The 22589-nt window shown below is 27.6% G+C and overlaps 2 protein-coding genes across 2 annotated transcripts in view; one reads left to right on the top strand and one right to left on the bottom strand.

The window, feature by feature from the left end:
- LOC113387605 (protein Wnt-5b-like) overlaps positions 1 to 22589 on the bottom strand; it is a 164566-nt gene that overhangs the window by 111655 nt on the left and 30322 nt on the right. The gene's annotated exons all lie outside the window — the stretch shown is intronic.
- On the top strand, positions 11688 to 13136 carry LOC113388375 (probable salivary secreted peptide). The gene is made up of 2 exons (XM_026625760.1): positions 11688 to 11969; positions 13051 to 13136. Exons 1-2 carry the CDS (start codon positions 11690 to 11692, stop codon positions 13134 to 13136), a joined length of 366 nt encoding a protein of 121 aa, XP_026481545.1. The 5' UTR covers positions 11688 to 11689.

The following is a 22589-nucleotide window of genomic DNA, read 5'->3' on the forward strand; positions in this document are numbered from 1 at the left end:
TGCGGAATTAAAAAATGCATACAACTCTAAATACCCTTTTCCACAATCTTCATTTCTTGATATCTAAATATCAAAAATCGAATAATTTTTTAACACGCTTCTAGTCAGTGATTTTTTTTTACTGAATTTTAATTCATATTTAACTAACCTTATGATAAAGCATGAATTTTACTCAAAAAAAAAAACAATTTATTTTTATTATTTATACAAATATTTCCGATGCGCACAAACAGTACAAAATTTTTAAATGGATTGCATAGAGAGACATTTTGCAGAGAAATTGAGATATTGAATTTTAAAATCAGAAGATAGAATAGTTTTATAGGAAACTAGCCACAATACAAATCTATGGCAAAGCTGTAAAATTTTCCACTCTCTTAATTTTTTTCAATCTTGCCAATTTGCTGTGGATGCACATAACAATATAATTTAATAATAATGATCGGATTTTGCTTGTAATTAAAAAATCATTGAATTATTAAGAAGCACGGTTATAATATATAAAAATCTTGAATCTTTTAATGTGCCAAATCAATTTAAATAAAATCGGTTGAGATTCGGTTGGCACTTGCAAGACTATTAATATGTCACAGGAACATTTATATGTGGCATGCTTTGCAGTGAATAAACTATTGATATATTTTTTGTTAGCTGCCTCCTTTTACGTATATACCACGCTTGCAATCAGTTATTAGTATACTAATCATTTTATACTAGAAATAATTTTTATGATAAAACAACGTTTGCCGGGTATAAACTAATAATATATATATATATATATATATACTACTGATGCAATCTCCAACTGCAATTTTTTATTCCTCGTAATAAAACGTGTCACCTGGATTTATTTATACTAAAACTAAATGATTTCAACACGCAATTTATTTTATGGCTCTTAAATAAAATTTGGCATAAAAAATCGATCAAAGTTTATCCAAATATCTTGCCGACACCGTATATGGGTCTCTTGATAAATAAAATAAATTTGCACCACCAACGTGATAAAAATCGGATAAATGTAAGCTTTAGAGCAATAAATGTTTTTTACATGATAAAACTAGTTGGTTTGGTATTTAGCCTTGAGGCAAGTTACATGAACTTCCCGAAATGTGTTAAATAATCGACACTTAATCAAAAAAAAATGTGTAAATAATATACTTCATTAATCCTACTTTAAAAAAAACGATAATAATTTTAGCAAACTTTGACGAATTTTTAAAATTAAACTACTTGTTGTAAGGCCGTAATATTACAGTAAGTTTATAAGACCATGATGTATATCGCCAAAAAAGTTTCATGAAAAACGGCTTAATTTTTTTTTTAACAGTAATTACAAGAAAACGGCTCGGTAGATTTTCACCTAAAATTAATCAGCATCATTCCCAACTAATACTTTCGAACAGTTTTGATTTTTAAAATCGGTTCGGTAGGATGAGCTTAAATGTCGACGAAAATTTAACACTTTTTGTCAACAGTTAATTACAAGAAAACGGCTCGGTAGATTTTCACCTAAATTAATCAGCATCATTCCCAACTAATATCTTTCGAACAGTTTTGATTTTTTAAAATCGGTTCGGTAGGATGAGCTTAAATGTCGACGAAAATTTAACACTTTTTTTCAACAGTTAATTACAAGAAAACGGCTCGGTAGATTTTCGCCTAAAAATTAATCAGCATCATTCCCAACTAATATCTTTCGAACAGTTTTGATTTTTAAAATCGGTTCGGTAGGATGAGCTTAAACGTCGACGAAAATTTAACACTTTTTTTCAACAGTTAATTACAAGAAAACGGCTCGGTAGATTTTCACCTGAAATTAATCAGCATCATTCCCAACTAATATCTTTCGAACAGTTTTTGATTTTTCAAAATCGGTCGGTAGGATGAGCTTAAATGTGGACGAAAAGTTCAACACTTTTTTCAAATACGAAGAAACGGCTTGGCAGATAGTTGCACAAAAACTGACAAACGATAGTCCTCACCGAAATACATCAAATGGCTTTTAAATTTCTAAAAATCGGTTCAGGCGTTTTTGAGAAAACGTCGATCAAAAGTCTAATTTTGACAAATGCCAAAAAGACCATACTGATTTTTGCAAACTTTGACGAATTTTTAAGCTGAACCAGTTGTCGTAGGGCCGTAATATTTAGTATGACCTAGAAAACTATGGTATCTTTCGTCAAAAAAATAATCATAAAAATCGTCAAATTTTTTTTTTAAAAACTTTATACAAGAAAACGGCCCGGCCGATCTCTACCAAAAAACTAATCAGCACGATTCCCAACCAATATCTTTCGAACGGTTTTGAATTTTCAAAATCGATTCAGAATTGCGGGCTAAAACGTAGACGAAAATTTTTCACTTTTCTGCCATTTATAAAGAAACGGCTTGGCGATCGTCGCACAAAACTGACAAACAATAGTTCTCGTCGAGATACATCGAATGGCTTTTAAATTTTTTGAAATCGACCCAGCCGTTTTCGAGAAAACGTCGATTTACGGCAAAAAAAATCTGTTGGTGCACACGCACACACACACATACACACACACACACACACACACCACATACTTTTTCCAAATTGGTCTCATTCGATTCAGAATGGCTTTGAAACGTCGAGAAAACATAAATTAGCGAATCGGATTTTTTGATGAAAAACATAAACTTCTCCTTCGGGAAGTTAATTATTGTTAAAATATACAACTGCTAATGTGCTAAAATATATTATATAAGATTTTAAAAATATAGGAGAAATCTAAATTTTATACTGCTAGTTGAAATTTGATGTATATATCTATATGAATTTATGGATAAATATAAATTATATTAGAACTTATTAACTACGTGGTGTTAATAAACGATTTATGAGTCATTTTATTATTTCCAAGTTATGAATAAGTATATAATAATTCCTCAATCAATGTTTTCATCAGCATATAAATCTTTCCTAAATACCTTGATTATGAGTAATTCGTAATAACCTGATTTCTGATATCAATTGTTTTCTAATAAGAATCCGACAACAATCAAATAACAATTTAGAACAATGACGCAACTTCAAAGATTATATCACGAATACGGACCTTTAGATTAATTGTGATATTTGGAAATAAATTTAAGATTTTGTCTAAAATAGGGCTGACAAGAAAATATTAAAAAACTATTTGGTATTGGTATTTTTCTTGAGGCAAGTTACATTGAACTTCCCGATATGTATAAATAATCGACTTAATCAGTAAAAATAAATAAATTTATGAGTGATTAAAAGTATTCTGAGTGGATTTATTACACATAATTGAAAACGAACGAACACGGAGTATTCTAAAAGTAAGTTTTCAAAAATCAATTATTTTTATAATTGAACCAGTTTCCGTAGGACTCTAATGGTTTAGTATGTTCATTAAGACCAAGGACTCTATCGTTATACTAATTAAATCGACTAATTTAATATAACAAACGCAAAATATTACTACTGGTTTTCTCAAACTTTGATGAATTTTTAAAATTAAACTACTTGTCGTACGGCCGTAATATTTCAGTAAGTTCTATAAGACCATGATATATAACGCCAAAAAAAGTTCCATAAAAATCGGCTTAAATTTTTTTTCAACAGTTAATTACAAAACAACGGCTCGGTAGATTTTCGCCTAAAACTAATCAGTATCATTCTTAACTAATATTCTTCGAACAGGTTTTGATTTTTTAAAATTTATTCGGTAGTATGAGCCTAAATGTGAATGATAATTAATTAACACTTTTTTCCAAATTACAAAGAAATGGCTTGGCGGATCGTCGCCACAAATCTCGATAATCCTTATCGAGATACATCAAATGGCATTTAAATTCTGAAATAGGTCCAGCGATTTTTGAGAAAACATTGATTTACGGCAAAAAATCTGTTACATACACCACACATACATTTTCCAAATTTGGTTTCATTCGATTCAGAATGGCTTGAAACGTCGAGAAAACATAAAATTAGCGAATCGGATTTTTTGCACACAATGTCACACACCATGTGCGTTTTTCGCAAATTTCATTACTCCTTAAACAAGTATTTTCTACATCAGCTTGATCTAATAAATTCCTACCTCGTTACTTATTAAATACCCTTTATCCTACGCTAATAATTTAATTAAAGTCTCATCAGTTTTATCCTGGCAAATGAAAATAAACTACATATGTCCCCCATACCTACTGGATAAATGGGGGATAATTACGATTGCATGCGCAAGTCTTCTAAATCTTTCTACAAGTCATGGCAGTTAATTCCGGAGCAGCTCCGGGCAAACAGACGTATAACGGACAACAGCATTTGAATAAATAAATAAATAATATAAATAAATGATATATTGCAACGGACGTGTATAAGTGGACTGTTTTGCATATTCTGTTATATGTCGATTGAAAATAATAATTATTGCTTTGGAATTGCCGAGAAACTACTTCGTAGCAGTAGCATGGTGTCATTGTTGAAAATATTAATCATTCGGTTTCTTTGCGAGCATTGGAAAGCATGAAGTGCAAATCGAATTGGTAAAGCTTTTCTGAACAACATTTGCATTTATAGTAGATGCAACAATTCCCTTTTGGAATCGGTTTCTTGTACTTTATTCAAAGCCAATACATTTTTTTTGTAGTCAGTTGGATGATAAAACTAGGTTTATGGGCATAATTAACTTCGCAAAGGAAAAGTTCATGTTTTTACCATAAAATCTGATTTGCTAATTTTATGTTTTCTCAACGTTACAAGTCATTGGAGTTGAATTAGAGGCTACTTGTCCACAGGTATACATATATGAATTAAAAAAAAACGATTGAATCAATTATTATCAGGAAACTTATGCAATTGCACTAGACAAAATGCCACTTACAGCCAGTTTATATTTTAACCTATGTGTACGAATTACGGCCTACAGATGACTTTACTTCAATATTTATCACTCTGAGGTAAATTATTAGAATTTTTAATGTATTATTGAAATATTTAGTAGACAAGAAGGCAGATATACAGGTAGATAAATAGACATAAAATCAGGTAAAACAAATAGAGTGTTAGATAGGTGGAGAGGTAAACAGTCAGACAATACATATATATTTTAATACACTGATAAAAAGTATATAGGTAGACAGGTAAACAAGTAAAGTTATAGATTAGTTAGATATACAGAGAAGTGGGTATATAAAGAAGTAGTCAAGGAGACAGGTTGATAGGTAGACAGGTAGACAGATGGATATTTTGATAGATGGACAGGTTGACAGATGGATATGTTAACAGATGGATATGTTAAAGATGGACACGTTGAAAAATGGACGTTGATGGGCGGACAAGTTGACAGATAAAACAGGTAAAAAGGTTGACATATAGACTGGTGACAAGTAAACAGGTTGATAAGTAAACAGGTGACAGGTAAACAGGTTGAAAGATAGACGATTTGACAGGTTACAGATAGACAAGTTGACAGATGGACAGGTTGACAGATGCACAGATTGACAGCTGGACAGGTTGACAGATAAACAAGTTGACAAATAGACACGGTTGACAGATAGACAAGTTGACAAATAGACAAGTTGACAGATAGACAAGTTGACAGATAGACAAGTTGGCCGATAGACAAGTTGACATATAGACAAGTTGACAAATAGACTGCAGTTCTGCTTGAATGCAGACATGTTAAAAGATGAACAGATTGACAAATAGACAGGTTGAATGCAGACATGTTAACAGATGAACAGGTGACAAGTAGACAAGTGATATATGGACAGGTTGACATATGGACAAGTTGACAGGTTGCCATATGAACAGGTTGACAGGTAGAAATATAGAAAGGTAGCCTGGCGCGGAATGATAGACAGGTTGACAGGTAGACAAGCAGCTGAGTAGGTTAACAGGTAATCAACTAAACAGATAGAAATATAGGAAGATAAACTAGTAGAATGATAGACTGAGTAATCAGGTAAACAAAGAGATAAAATAAAACTGGTGGACAAAGAAGCAGACAGGCAAATAAAAGATAATCACGTAAACAGATTGAGAGATAGACAAAAAAAAACAAGTAGGTTGCTTTAAGTAAAAAAAACTTACGAATTTCTGAAGTAAAAGTTCATATTTATACTAGAAAATCCGATTTGTTAATTTATCGATATCAATTGGAAATCAACTAGTACACAACAAAAACTTGAAATAACAGAATTAAAGTTTTGATCAAAACAGCTAAATCTCAATTCTTATAGATTTAAGACTCTTATTCATAAAACTTGCCTCAAGGCTACATCTAATTTTATCAAAATTTTGATAAATTTTTCAATTGAAAAAAAAAATACTAAACTAAAACAAATATTATAAATGCATAACTCAAAAGATGTCTTGATATTATGCAAAACTCTTGGGCAATTATTAATTTTTATCATTAAGAAGATTTATCATGACTCATATTTTATAAATACTAATTTCTCAGAATAAAGTTCAACATTTTTTCTCAAACATGAATCACATCTAGATAAACTAATGATCAACCCTGGTCGAGATAACTCTCGAATATATAAACCATCCAAAACTTCCACACACATCATACAGTATTTTCCACTCATCTAGTCAACAATCTAGTCCAGTCCACAAAAATGTTCACCAAACAAGTACTAACATTAACAATTCTAATTGTGACAATATCTTTGGCACAATCCCAAAGTCACAAACGCCCAATTCGGATACCGAGTTGCCGGAGACAGATTGCTCTACTCTACAATTCAACACAGAGAATTCACCACTTTGGGAATTGTCAAGAAGGATGTACCATTCCCTCCAGAAGGACACACCAATTCGGCCATCATAACATTTATTAATGTTACTGACCAATATTTGGATGATAATGGTGGTTATGCAACTCTTCTTGAAGGCGGAGTCAACTATAATCACACGACTGTGCATTTGACCAGCCAGAGGGGACATTGTTTTAATTTCCAAATTGATATTTATGGAATGTGATGAGGATAGAGGACTGATTTTTTTGTACTTTTGATTTGTATGTAATAAATTTTATTAAAAAATAGAAAGTTTTGTCATTTATTATAAATTAATATGATGTGTGCTTATCCTACATCTTAACCTGGTATTTTTCTCGAGGGGGAAACTCAGCGGGCTTTTTATTTTCCACTTTTCTATTTTACATTTTACTCACACACACACACACATATATATATATATATACATATTACATTTGTATATTTAATAGTGTTGGTTTTTATATGTTGCAGCAATGCCCACCAAAGGCGATTTTGGTTTGAGATTGTGTTTGAGATTTCGAGATAACCTTAAATAGAAATTTGATATCATACTGCTCGTTATCGAGCTAGTTGGGATCGACGTTTAAATAACAATAGTTTATTTTTTTATATTTGACTCTTATTTTATTGTTATGCAACTATTTGGTGCTTTTCTTATTTTTGAACAACAATCAGAACTTTTCTATGACAACTTTATATTTTAGAATACAACCATGGTTGTTATAATTGATATATTTTTGTATCAGAAATATTTGCACTAGAAGACATATTTGTTTGCACTAAATGACATATTTAAAATTCTTTTTTGCAATTTAATCAAAATTTGGCTATATGTCAAATTTGTCATACTTTAAATAAGAACAGTGTAATATTTTTCTAAATATATACGTCATGATCTAAAATATGTAATGATGAAGTATAATACCCAAGGGTAGACTTATATACCAATACATTATTATGTTGTAATCATTATATATATTGAAATATATCTTTGGAGAAACATTTTCATTTTTTTAATTTATTAACATATTTAGTAGAAACAATTTTTTTTAGATTAATATAAGAAACTAGTAGTCTATGGCTTTAAAACAAACATATTGATTTAATTTTGAGCTTGAAACATTTTTGGAATTTAATTTGGAAACAGCATTCAACCGCAAAATAGAATAATTTAAATTATTTATAATAGTATATCAGAACTATGTAAATAAGGGAAATATAAAAAGTCTAAAGAGTATTAAAAAAGGTTTGAAAAAGTATAAAAATTATTCAAATGTTGCTGATTAATTTGATACATTTTTAGTTTTATGACCATGCAATAAATTTGTGTCTTATTTTTTGTCTATTTAAATTTTGTTTATTTAAAAAACAGCTATATTTAAGAACTACATTTTCAATATTTTGAAAATTATTTTTATGCCTCCTGGCTTAATATCAAATATATTTCAACTAATTGAGCATTCACAACTTTAATATTTTGAACTAAAATATTTGCCAATTTTTTTTATAAATTTTTAAATATTTTTTATACTTCCACGCACCTAATTTCTAATATTTTTTGACCTAAATTTTAGAAATAATTCAGGAACTTCAAATCTAAACTTTAGAAAATTTAGAAAAAAATCACTTTTAAAATATAGAAATATTGAACATTATTTATTCTTTCGATAAGATAAGCAAAATCGAAATTTATGTCAAAATATATTATAAATATATTTATAGAATTAAATGAAAATTGCTTTGAATAAAAACATACATTTTTTCAATCAAAGCAATTTTTATTATGTACAAAAGTAAGTTATATTCAACAAATTTCATTAAATGTTTAAATAAAAAATGTATAAAACTAGTTTTTTGTGTTTTTACCAGTTTCTAAAACGTAAAAAAAATATAAAAAAATAATCAAATATACAAATAGTTATTTATTATATATAAATAATTATTTACATATTCATTTCAAATTTCATATAATTCATACTACTATCAAACAAATTAATCACAAAAATATCAATATCAATAAAACTCATTTTGATTTCAAATGTTAATTAGTATATTCCAAACATGTTTATCAACATTGATTGATATCTAACATTTACACGTGCGATTAATTATGAATCATGATCAAAATAATTGAATTTTGTAATACAAAGATTTTGTACCTATAAGCAATTGTGATGATTTTCATCTAACTCTGTCAGGAGGCAACCCAACGGTTGTCTTATCTCTATGTAATAAATTATATTATTACTATTTTTGTAATTTTAATGTATTTTAATTGTAAACGTTGTGCTAACTATATTTCCAAGTAAAACCAGATGTTACTACTGCTTGACATCAGGTTGTCCCAGACGGGTATCGAGTTTACAACCTGGTTGGAAGAAATATGGATCTAACCACTAGACCACGGGGAAGCCGACAAATATAAATAAATATAATATTTTACATTGGTTCATTATTACATTAACTAATTAGTATTAATCATTATTCAACTTTCTCAAATACTTCGTTGAGTTGATTCATATTAATGTAGCCCTTGGCATGCATATCAAACATTGCACACATTAAGTCCAGATTTTCTTCCTGTTTTCGAACTGCATATAAGAACTAAAATAAAATATTTATATCTAAAATAAATATTTTTTTGATAAAAACAGCAATTTGCAAAATAAAACTTATAACAAAAAGCGTCACTTACTACTGCAAGAATCATCCCCAGAAAAATAACGCCAACCATACAATTTAGTATAAGATTGCTCATTTCAGTCGACATCTTCATATCAAATTTTTATAAATACCCAATAATACTTTTTAATATATTTTGATAAAATTAATAACGACACTGAACATCGATGAATATTTTTTAATAAACACATATGACACGTATCATGATAACTCTATCTATTGCGGATTCAGAGTTCGAATAAAATTTCAAGGTTGAATCATTATGACTGGTTTATAGGTGAATTAGTACGATATCTAAAATAATTTTATGATATTTCAACTTGCAGCTTAGTCCCTCGGGCAGCCTGATGTCAAGCAGTAGTGAGATCGGTTTTCCCTTGAAAATATAGATAGCAAGATCTAAATAAAAATAGTCCTTCTTCGTCATTGCTGCATTAATAATAAGCCAACACTAGTACAATTATTTTAATAATTAATTTCACAGTTAGTAATATTACAATTACTATAAATAATTTCGTAAGATAAATTCATCTTTTTTGCAGCAAGAAATCAGAAATAATTAAACAAAATAACAACAGAAATGAAATTAATAACTAACTAAACTAAATGAAAAATACTAAACAAAATTAAAAATGTATCAATTCACAGAGTTTTATTCGAAACTTACGAAATTATCAAAATCTAAATTTTTCATTAAAATGCAATTTATGAGGTTTTGTCAAAAACAGTAAATAAAGTAATACCATAAATCAATCATTTCTCTCATAACAATCATTAACTTTCTTACAATTAGTAACAAAATTTGCCAAAATCATCTGAATAAATGTGAAATTTATTAAATCTATCAATCATCACTTTTATTTGTACGATGTTATATAACTAGAAATAAAAGTTTCAAAAATGCATATACTAGTTTAGGAAAACAAACAAACACACATCTAGTAAAACTAAAAGAAGTTACGTAAAAAATACGACCCATATTGTCGTGCAGTTTTTTCGAATACAAATTTTAAAATTTTAATTAATAAATATTATTTAAAAATTAATTCGAGCGCACAATTTCATGATAATTTTTCAATTCACACGAATAAACTTAAATCCAATATATAAACAGCTTCCTTGAATATCTCTTATCAATTTGATAACATCTGCAATTTATGTAATAATAATATACATTTAACGAAAATTTTCTACTTTAACAAAACACTTCCAGATAAAAATATATCTCACACAAATAAACTGATCGATATAAAAATTAATGATAAAAAATTGATTGGTCGCAAAAATTGGTGATTCACGCGATAGATAAGAAAAATGCTTATCTTTAGGAAAAATGGATAGAAAACCTTATGTCGGGGTAATGAAAACATTGTAAAATATTATTTTAATATATTAGTATAATGAATAGTATAATTAATCGACAAATGGTATAATAAATCGACAAATGGTATAATAATTTGTATATTACTATTAGCATTGATGTTAAAAAATTCAGCATAATACTTTGCATTTATTATTGAAGTAAATCGTTTTGAAAATTCTATACACTTAAGCAAATATAAAACACTATTAAATTTATATGTGAAATAATTATCATCATAAACCCATACAAAATTCCTTAATGTTAATAATTTTTGAGAAAGTTTGATTAATTATTTGTAAATTTAAATCAGATCTATATTATAAATTGTACAATAAATAAATATGTAAAAGATCCAACAAACAAGTAATAGAATCTATTTTTCACTTTTTTGAACACGGAATATGTTTAATGATTGGTTTAATTCACAGTTAAAATGTTCAGATTTTGATTAAAACGCATTTCAATAGATTTTTACAAATATTGGAGCCAAATCATCAAATTTTGCATTAAAATCCATCTCTTTAATTATTTTGAACCAAATCTTTTATTAATACCTTGCTCAAATATGCTCTAGTAATTTAAAATAGAATACTATGATGCTATAAATATTGAATCATAAAAAATACTCATAATAATATTAACTAATAATACATAAGTATAAATTTTTATTTTTATTCCTCTAAGATGACTGCAAAATTTTTTAGGAGCTTTGCAAAAAGTTGACCACACCTGTTCAACATGCCAAACAATCCTCATATACAATTACCAAGAAGCACCTTGATAACACCTGTTTTATCACATATATAAAACAATATCATTAGCAAAAACTTCAGCAAAATAATTCAGTTACCATTTCTCACCATGGCTTTCAACAAATTAGTTCTCGGCTTAGCAGCCATCGCCGTTTTGGTGGCAGTGGCCAATTGCCAAAGTCACAACATGCTTTGGGGCCAAAGGACAGCCGGTGATAGATTATTGTTCAATTCAATCGAATATGAAGAATTCAAGCCATTGCAAGTAGTTAAAAGAGATGTCAAGTTCCCTAAGGATGGACAATTTAATTACGCCACCATCACCTGCATCAATGCCACTGATCAATATGTGAACGACAATGGAGGTTATATTTCTCTTTTGGAAGGAGGTGAGGATAAAAAATTATAAAATTCATTTTTGGTAATAGACATATATAAGATGCAAGGAAGATATTGTTATAAGTTTACTGTCAATCCTCCCATAACGCGGAACTCTTACAGCGCGGTTTTTGTTCAACAGCCTACTAAGTTCTTTCAGTGCAACTTTAAAATTATTCTGGTACTAGATATTGTAGTAAATGGTTTTAATATAGGTTTTATTAATAATTTACGTTTATATAAATATGCTATTTTATGATATATCTGTGTACGACATTGGTTTTGTAGTGTCAGAGCTTTTCCTTTAAGATTTCTAAAAAAAAGTCTTATTGAATTGTTTTGTTGGAAAACAGTTTTTTGGGTTGGCTTTTGTTTCGTGTTCAACATATCCCAATTCCTATTTTCTATTGTCATAATTTCTGCTACATATTCTATTGTAATACTGAAAATTTTTAACTGTGGTTTTAGTATTGAAAAACATGTGTAAATTCTAATTGACTAAAAATTGTATAAATTTCAATTGTTGTTTATCCATTAACATTTCTGAATGAAAGTTCTATACTCAAAAATAAAATAAGCGTAAAAGTATGTTTTAATTAATTAACTTAAAACAAATATTTTATAGCGATGTATCAATTAGCTAAATAGTTCCAATTTGTTTCCAATTTGTTCATTTACATTAAGATTATTTTATTTGCTTAGATTTATTGTCAATCAAAATAATATACATTTTTTAGACAATATACTAGGTGTTAATGCATTCAAGAGATTAACTCCTATAAGATATCTATTTTTTATTTTTTTAACATTTTATTTAAGATCGTATGGCCTTTTTTTCAATCTTCGAGTAGGAGATTCCTCACTTAATTCTTTTAAATATTTGTTTTGGTGACCTGGTAATTTTTCGTGGTATTTCTTGCTCATTTGTTTTATCATTTCATTAATAGTTTTATTTTTTAAGTCTTAAGATTATTATAATAATTAGATTTATCATCCCAACTTCAGAGAACATCTGCATACTTTATACATTTTAAAATATTTTTTTTTATAATAATTTATAATATAATTTTAAAAAATTATTTTATTTTTCAGGTGTAAACTACAACCACACAACTCTCCATATCAAAAGTCAAAGAAATCACGGATTTAACTTTATGATTGATATTTATGGATTTTAAAATTGTTTTTTTATGTTATAAGTTGTTTTTGTTAAAATAAATATTTTAAATAAATATATCAGTATTTTATAATTAATAATTTCTATATATTATATCGAGTCTAGTTAATAAGCACATTCTTAATAAAAAGATCTTAAAACAATATCATTATCGAATATTTCGTTTCAAACATTTATGTAGTACAAAAAAATGTAAGAATTTTTTTTTTAATTCACAAAAATACAAAAGCCGCTTTATAGATCACTCAAACTGATTTTCTAGAAAACTTTTGCCTTAGAATATTAAAAAAAAGTTCATTTTACATAAATCTCTTTGCATCTCAAAATTTGTATCAAAGGTAAAATGATTTTATATTTTAACATATTTTTTATTCTGTAATTCTTACTTATTCTTTTAGAATATATACACACACATATATATATATATATATACATAATTCATTCTTACATTTTTATCATAATTAAATACGTCATTAATTAAATAATCTTTCTGTGCGTTTGTTGAATAATTATTCACTAAAAGATAAGTTATGCGTTATTCTATAAATAATAACTTATTCGACATGATGTTGTGAATAATTTGAAAAATATTTACACAAATTAAAATAATATTAGTACAAACTCATAAAATCTTATATTTCTAGTATAAACAAAATTAGTCAAATTAACTAATTAAAAGAAATTAGAGATAATTTTCTATTCATTATTTTTTATAAAATAAATCTGTATTATATATATATATATATATATATATATATATATATATATTTTGCAATCGAGCCAAGAACAATTTGTCACATTGGAATTCAAGAATCTTGCTCTATACAAGTATCCTTGAAAAAAAAATTTTTTTTAACTTAATTAAATCTTTTTTTAAAACTTATTTCGTAGTACTTAGAGATATTTTTTCAAAAAATTCAGCAAAACTCTGTTTTTTATAATAAAATTCCTTCAAACTGGTTTACGCAATAATTCGTACTTAATACTTAGAAATAATTTTATAACAACTATTATTTTCATATCTACTATACATTATTTTTCATATCTATTATTTTGGCTGTTTTTTTTTTTGCAAATCAAGCTTAAATCTGTTTTTATATTAAAATTTAATCAAACTGGTTTATGCAATAACTCTTATCAAATACAATGTAAAAAAAATAATTGATCTAATCAAACTTTAATATTTTTGGTTAATTTATAGTCTCAACAAAATCAAAAATATTTTATAGTATTATTGTATAAAGTCTCTAAATTATTCAAAAAAATCACTGAACAATTTTTGTGATAAAGAGTTATTTGAACTGATTTTGAATAATTTATTTATTTATTCTTAATTATTTATTATTGATTTCTATTCTCACCTTTTTTGAACAGTACTTCTTACTAAGAAATAAGATTTTTATGGGTTGACAGTGCAAAAAATGCTAGTGTAAAATTTGTTCATAATGGTGAGTTACTGATATAATGTATATAGGTAGAACCAAGTACACTTCCTTGCGGTACTCCTGATAACATTCGATAACAATCGGTCCTTATTGTGCTCATGATGATCTATTCTATAAATAAAACCTCAATAACTGATTCAGAAAAAAGAAAGTATTTGCATCACTAAATTCGCAGAATAAACCAGCGTCAGTGTCTAGAGAACAGTATAAATAAATCAAACATATTGTAAATGAACGCATTTTAAATTAAAGCAAAACGAAGTGACATCTAAAATAATATATTAATTATATAAAATAAAAAAAATCATCATGATAAAAATTCATCTCATCGTTTTATCAATTTTTGTAATTTTGGTGCCAATAGTAGTAGATTCTCTTGGTCACGGTATAATTTGGGGTCAAAAAACAACAAATGATCGATTATTATTTAGTACTATAGAAGATCAAAAACCGAATTCAGGACTGACTCCAGTAAGAGAAGTGATTTTTCCAAAACCTGGACAAAATAATTCTGCAAAAATCACTTGTATTGAAGTCATTGATGAATATTATCGGTGCAGAGGCGGTTATGTAACTTTGTTGGAAGGTGGAGTGAATTTTAATTATGTTAAATTGAGAATAAAAAGAAAGTGGAATAATGGATTTAGATTTAAAATAAATATATATGAGTAAAATAAAAATGTGAATGGAGTTTTAATTTAACAAATAATAATTAATTATGTGTGTGCGTATGTGTGGAGACAATTTTTGGTCGACGATTTCAGGCGCACGGATCAACCGATTTAAATTGCTCAAAAAACATTCGATTTCTATTAATAGATAGATGTGCTAATTAGTTTTTAGCAAAGACAGGCCCGGCCGTTAAGGAAAAACGGAGCAAAGAGTGCAGAAAATAGAAATCGAGGTTTTGAGAGAACGGATTAACCGATTTGAATGATTCAAAAAACTCTCTGCTTGTGTTGGCGAAACGATAGCTCTTGGAAAAAAAATTTTGTTGATTTTTTTTAGATTTCAAATAAAAATTTTTTTTTTTTGAATATCAAAAATAATTTGGATGTTTATTCTAATTTTAATTACTATTTAAATAATTTCAACTTTGCAATTCAATTTAAATTATTCTCATGTTAGAAATATTAGACTAAAAATTAAAATAATATTAGATTAAATATTAGTTTTGTTTATTTACTTTTTACAAAATAATAATAATGAAAGTAACATTATTCATAATATCCTCGAACATTTTATTATGGTGCAGGAAGTTCCAGCGAATCTCCTTTGTTTTATATTGTGACATGTGTGATATATTATTTGAGAATGTGAGTAATATTAACTTATTTGTTCAGAAATGTCAATACTTTTATCACAGTAGACTAGAACCTTGTTGAGACGATTTCCCGCATAATACGCCACTTTATAAATGTTCTTGTACTTTAAAATATCTTTGATCCTAATACAATCGTTTTAACTGCATTTTAATTATTTAATAATAAAATACTTCTAAATAAAATGTGAGAACTTTTACTGGGTTTACTACCCATATTATTTTTTCTTACATTGCTTTTTCATATATTTTTTATACCTAAAGGGCTTATTTTGATACCCTTAACAAATAGCTTCACATTAACATATGGACACAAAAAGTAAATTAATGTTCTAGATAACGACAAAAGGATTCGATTATAAAATCCCTTTACAAAGAAAAATATCCTTAGAGAACGGATACATTTTTTCATTTCGATAACATTACATGAAAATCGTTTTAGAACTATGCGATTAAAATGAGTTTTTTTTTAAATTCTGGTAGCCACATTAGAGAAAGATATTTCGATAAAAGTTCATTTAAAAATAGTATAAAAGTGCATGATATGATAGATAGAAATAATAAACACCTGTATAAAGATTTAACAAAATAAATCGATATAAAGGTCTTATATCTTATTGTTAGTTCATATTATGAAAACATTTTTCATAATATGAACTAACAATAAGATTTGTGTTTTAAATATACTGACAAAAGTCGTTTGCAATAAGCAATATTATTTAGTAGATCTCAATAAGTCGCATAAGGAACAACAATTTTCAAAACATTTTTCACTAACAAGTTCTCGAAGAAAATTTTTATTTTTTTAATTTTTTATTTTCAAACTAAAATTTCAGTATCAAATTTTTTAATTTTGGTATCAAACGATTCAGAATGACTGAACATATTATGAAAACTGTAAACTAGCACCCAGGATTTTTTGGCAAAAATATAAAAAAATTCTTCGAGAAGTTGTTAGTGAATAATGTTTTAAAAATGGTTGTTTATTATGTGAGCCAAAATACAACTTTCTTTGATAATTTTTTACAAACGGCTGCAACGATTTTACAAAGCCATTTGTTAAAAAAAATCGTAAAGCATGTCGTCCAAATGGTTTTAAATCCCAAAACAACAAAATCCACATTTTTCCATTCGTGAAAGTTACCATAATGTCGCCTAATTTGCATATAAAATCTTACCCATTAATTCAATAATAATTAAAATAAATTACATCTAAAACAGACATATATTATTATTTATTTTATATCAGTTATGTATTTCCTTATTCATAACTTGTATTTTTTTCTCCATTTATGTCTCCATTACACGCAACATAGATTTATCTCATGAATATTAATAATTTAGCGATTCTCGATATATGTAATTTATATCGATATTATTAATTTATCATTCGATAATATTGAATTTATTGCAGCCTCAGGCTATTTGTATTGAGACGTGATTTGATTGCAAAGTCGATATAAATCAGAAATTGATCTAAATGAGATTTTTTATGAGATGATCGAGAAACTTGATAGCTGATAAAATCAAGATAGACAACTTATTAAAGAAATTTCTGTGTGGTAAGTGAAAGATTTTAATTGAATTAATGAATTATTTGAAAAATAGCAATGCACAGAACGTAAAGTGAAGTAGAGCAAAAAAGTCCTACACAAGTATCTCAAAAAAACTAAGTAAATTTTGGTATTTTTAACACACTATTTTAAAGTAGAGGACAAAAAATGTGTAACTGTTCATTGGTTCAAATCGTGCGACGTCAATATCAGAAGATAAACGACTACATTGCCACTTTTTTATGGGAGTATTTTTTTCGTTGGTTCTTTTGGTTTTGAGTACTGTTGTTTAGTTTACGATACCTGAATATAATTTTTAAGTACGTTATTTAATTGTCTTATAAAGTGTGTTGTTATCCTTAACTTAGATCCAACAGCTTTATCATATTACTTCTATAAACCTTTGGGGTGAAAGGCACCAAGTAAAAAGTAAAATAATTTAAAAAAACAATTTTACAAGATATAAATTAAATTAATAGTTATTCCAACTCTGATGATAAATATTTCTGATGAATATGCTTGTATGCAGTGTGATTTTTTGGAAAAAATGCTCTCACAAAATGTGCATTTCAAGAAGTTGTATTTATCTTCTATGTGATAATGATAGTTCAAGAAACATTGAGTTTGTTTATGATAAATTAAACAGAAATATCTATTATTGTTCAAAATTATGTTATTCAACCTCATAAATAAACTACATCGCTCTAAAATAGAGTAACAATTTTTCCGTAAAACCCCCATTTATTAGTAAAAACCCCAATTTTTCCCAAACCCCATTAGTATAAAAAATTAAAAATTACAGAGTTTGATACTAACATTTTAGTTCGATACTGTCTGATATAAAATACGACTCTCATAGATAATTTCTTAAGAACTGCTGCACCGATTTTAAAATGCCATTTGATAAAAAAAATCATAAAACATGTCGCCCAAATGTTTTTAAATCCCCAAACAACAAAATCCATATTTTTCCATTTGTGAAAGTTGCCATAAAGTCGCCTATTTTGCATATAAAAATCTTACCCATTGATTCAATAATATTTAAAATAAATTACAACTAAAACAGACAGTTTTTGTCACTTTACTGTTCCTTTATACCTATTAGGTATAACTTATGATGTAAGAAAGGACAAAATAATTTTTTTTAGAAAAATAGCAAAAAATTATTTGTACAATAAAGAATAATCTGTGAATTTTAGTGAACATAGTTTGATAATAGTTTAATTGATTGGTGTTATTAATTATGGTGTAATTGGTTTGATTTTTACAGTATAATTATGGAATTTTGTGTCTCGCCATATCCTAAATAAAATTATATAATTAATGATTATTTAAGTGGGAATATCCATGCAGATGCAGATTTTTAAGTCATAGAAATTATGGAAAAGATTGGTTTTTGACAAAGACAGGTTTAACAGTTTCTGAGATACGAAGCTAAAAGTGCAAAAAATGAGGAGAAATCGAATGATAATTAATTACAAAATTTCAATTTTTTTTCTGTTTTATATTTCAAAAGTATTTATAATAATCTATCTGAAAACATTTGGAAATCTTTGAATATATTATTCTTCGAATAACTGATGGTACGGAACGTTCCAGCAATTTGCCTTAAGGCACGATGCCATGCACTACTAGTTCAGAGTATTTTCTTTATTAATTATTACTATCTCAACACTATAACAGTACATTTCCAAGTGAATTTTTTTGTTTTGGACATGGGTTAGATTTATTAGACTCTTATGTGAATGCAAATTATGTCAGACTCTTATGTCAAGGCACTTGTTTCTATTATTATGAAAACGTATCCAAATGCAATGCTTTCCATTTCCATTGATTTTGTTCGATTTCTATATTTCGATCCCTATTCCAAGATTACGATTGCAGAATTGTTTTCGAATCAGATTCTTATAAGAGATCGGCGTCGGATCGGCCTTGCTCTTTTGTTGTCTGGTACTAAAACAAAAAGGTCGATTTTGCATTAGACTCAGTCAGATAAATTGAAGGCAATGATACAGGACCAGAACCGGTTGTTACCCATATATAATAACAATAATACGATAATAACTTTATTATTTGACATCGCTATTGATATCGCATATTTAATGGATTGGTTGGTGATAAGTCACTTGTATTTTATGAGCATGATAAGGATTTTTATAAGACGCTGAGATGAAAGAATCTTGGGATTTTATTTGGTGGTCAAAAGGATTGCACTATTTAAATTATTTTATTATTATTATTATTTTATTAATTTCCCGAAGAAGATGCTTATGTTTTCATCGATTTCAAAAATTTAAAAGCCATTCGCTGTATCTTGATGAGGACTATAGTTTCTCATCGTTTTGTGTGACGATCGGTCGAACCGTTTCTTAGTAATTAATAAAAAGTAACAAAAAATCGTCCACGGTATAGGCAAAAATTTTGCGGCCCTTTGCAAGTATTTTAACTTCAAAAAATCATCAAGTTTGAAAAAAAAAATGCTTAAAATCAAAATTTGTGTCATAAGTTGTTTTTTTGACGAGGTGAGTCAAAATTTGAATATCACAAATTCAAAGCCATTTTTTTAGAATAATCGAAAAAATAAGTCTACAAGACTCATCTAGTTGTGTAAAAATGTTAGTATTAATTTACACCATTAAATAAATAATATCAAGCACTACGTACATGATATACGTAAACGTGTATGTCGTTGAAATTTTTATCTTAATATCGAAATCTCAATTTCAATTGATTAAGTCAATTATTAAACATTTCGAGAAATTCGCGCAACTTGCCTCAAGGTAAAATGCCACTTTCATCTAGTTTTATTTGTTATCTTTCAACTAGTTTTATATGTTATATTAGTTGTACCATTAGTTCGTGTGAGATTTAACATAAAATCCAATATTTTTTAAATTGTACGGGGAGTGATGTGTCAACACAAGTTAGCCACGAGCGCAGTGGAAAATCAAAATAAGATACATACGTCATGACATTTCAAACTTTGTAAATCAATCAGAGATTTAATACAGTTTTATAATTTTCTAATAAGTTTATTTTTTACTTTTTCTACTAAGCAATAATATAAAGCAAATTTTTAACTCAACCCATGTCTACATTACCGGGAATCATAATCTCTGACTACTTTACCAATGTTTGTAATCCCTTTCTATCAGAAAATAATACAAGAGCTCTTAGTCAAGTTTAGCCGAATGCTTTTCATTCTTTTCGTTCGTTTTTCCTTTTCCTTTTGTTTTTGTGCAAGTGGATGTTATGAAGTAATGAAGGACGCGTTCTCTCTCGTCCGCCGACTGAGAAGACTCTTATACATTCTCGGTCGTTAGTTCTCTGATATACATGTTGGGCCCGAGGGTGCGAGATTTTATTCAGGGGTGTATTAGGGTGAATTATATAACGGTACATATATGAAAAATACGGTTAATGGATTCACTTACTTTCAATTCAAGCTCTTAAATTTAATTAAACCCTTTCGACCATGCGTTCGTTAGTTCCCTAATATACATCTTGACTCCGAGTCCGTGTGACTCTATATAATTATCGATATATTATTCTTTATAATACATGTAACCAATGCATATGATAATTCTAGTACCATTGATATGAACTAGGGTAAAACTAAGGCGTTTGGCCTTAAGTAAGGTGACCATATTTTTTAAAGTCAAAACCGGGACGGCATTTTTTTTATACTAACCCGGGACGGGGCGGAAAGGTTTTTGCTAAATATCATAAATAAGATTTTAAAATAACCTATACTATTTAGGAAAACAATATAATTTGTTTTAATGATTTAATTTTTATTGAGAACTGCGGGCACTTTTAGTAAAACCTTATGTGTTCGATTATATGTTATTTTCTATTTTCTCTATGGTTGTATTATTATCTTATATTTTTCAATCTATAGGTTTTTTGCTTTTGAGTCTTGTATATATTTCTGTTCAATTTACTTTACAATTTTATTCATAATTAAGAAAGAATTTGCATTATTCGTTCGTTTTCATAATATTTGCTAAATTTAGTAAAATTGAAAATAAAAGTTCGAATTTATTAATGTGGGATGTTATTTTAAAGCGCCTTTGGAATTTGACCTCTCATTGTTTCATATAAGCATACTCGATGTCTTGTATGTTATTATCAAGTATTTCAAAGATTCAATTTAAACCTAAATTTCTCGAAAACTCATGATAATTCGGGACAAAAGGTCTAAATCCGGGACAATTTGCGTATAGAAAAACCCGGGACACATGATAAAAATCTAATTCTGGGATGTATGGTCACCTTACCTTAAGGCAAGTTGCAAAAACTTGGAAAATTGGAAATTGAGATTTAGATATTTAGATAATATTTTCAACTGTTTATTTCGTGAATCAAGCTTTCGCACAATTTATCACATCACAAAAGCAACTTTTGACACAAAAATTCACTATGATATTTTTTCAAACTTTGAGGAATTTCTAAAATTAAACTACTTGACGTAATATTTCAGTATGTTTGATAAGACCATGATATCTATCGTCAAAAAAGTTTCATTAAACTCGGCAATTTTTTTTCAACATTTATTTAAAGAAAACGGCTTGGTAGATTTCACCAAAACTAATCAGTATAATTCCCAACCAATATCTTTTGAACAGTTTTTGAATTTTTGAAATCGATTCAATATTGTGAGCTAAAAGGTGGACGAATATTACATTTTTTCCACTTTGGGAACATTAATTAGTGAAATGAAATCATCTCACAATATCTCAGGTATTCCCGATTTGTGTGATGGTTCACTTTAACTCAAAAAATTATAAATAGAATATTTCAATGGTAGATAAGAACAAAAATTTACCCAATTTCCTTAAGTCACTCATATAATTATTTGAATTTAAATTACCGTTGATTACAATAATAAGCCCACTTAATGTGCCCAATTTGACGAGAGAGTGCCCACATTTGAGGTTTGTAATCAAAACAAATATAAATTGGGAAGGAAATGAATTTGAGAGTAATAGCTAATTTACATTTTGTTAAAAAAAATACATTAACATAATAACAGCAATTAATTTGTTTCGAAGCCAAATTATGTGTTCGATAATTGCATAGGTGCCCACGTAAGATGAAATCTGAGATTTTATCTGGGTTGGTTAAAGAAATAA

This window comes from Ctenocephalides felis, unplaced genomic scaffold (genome assembly GCF_003426905.1).
Source record: "Ctenocephalides felis isolate EL2017-DRISC unplaced genomic scaffold, ASM342690v1 CF-g0.4_SCAFFOLD_03572, whole genome shotgun sequence".
In the NCBI taxonomy this organism is placed as follows: Eukaryota; Metazoa; Arthropoda; class Insecta; order Siphonaptera; family Pulicidae; genus Ctenocephalides; species Ctenocephalides felis.

Coding starts and splice junctions, on each gene's coding strand:
- LOC113388375 (XM_026625760.1), top strand. CDS start 11,690: ATGGCTTTCAACAAATTAGTTCTCGGCTTAGCAGCCATCGCCGTTTTG. Junction 11,970..13,050: donor TATTTCTCTTTTGGAAGGAG/GTGAGGATAAAA, acceptor TTTATTTTTCAG/GTGTAAACTACAACCACACA.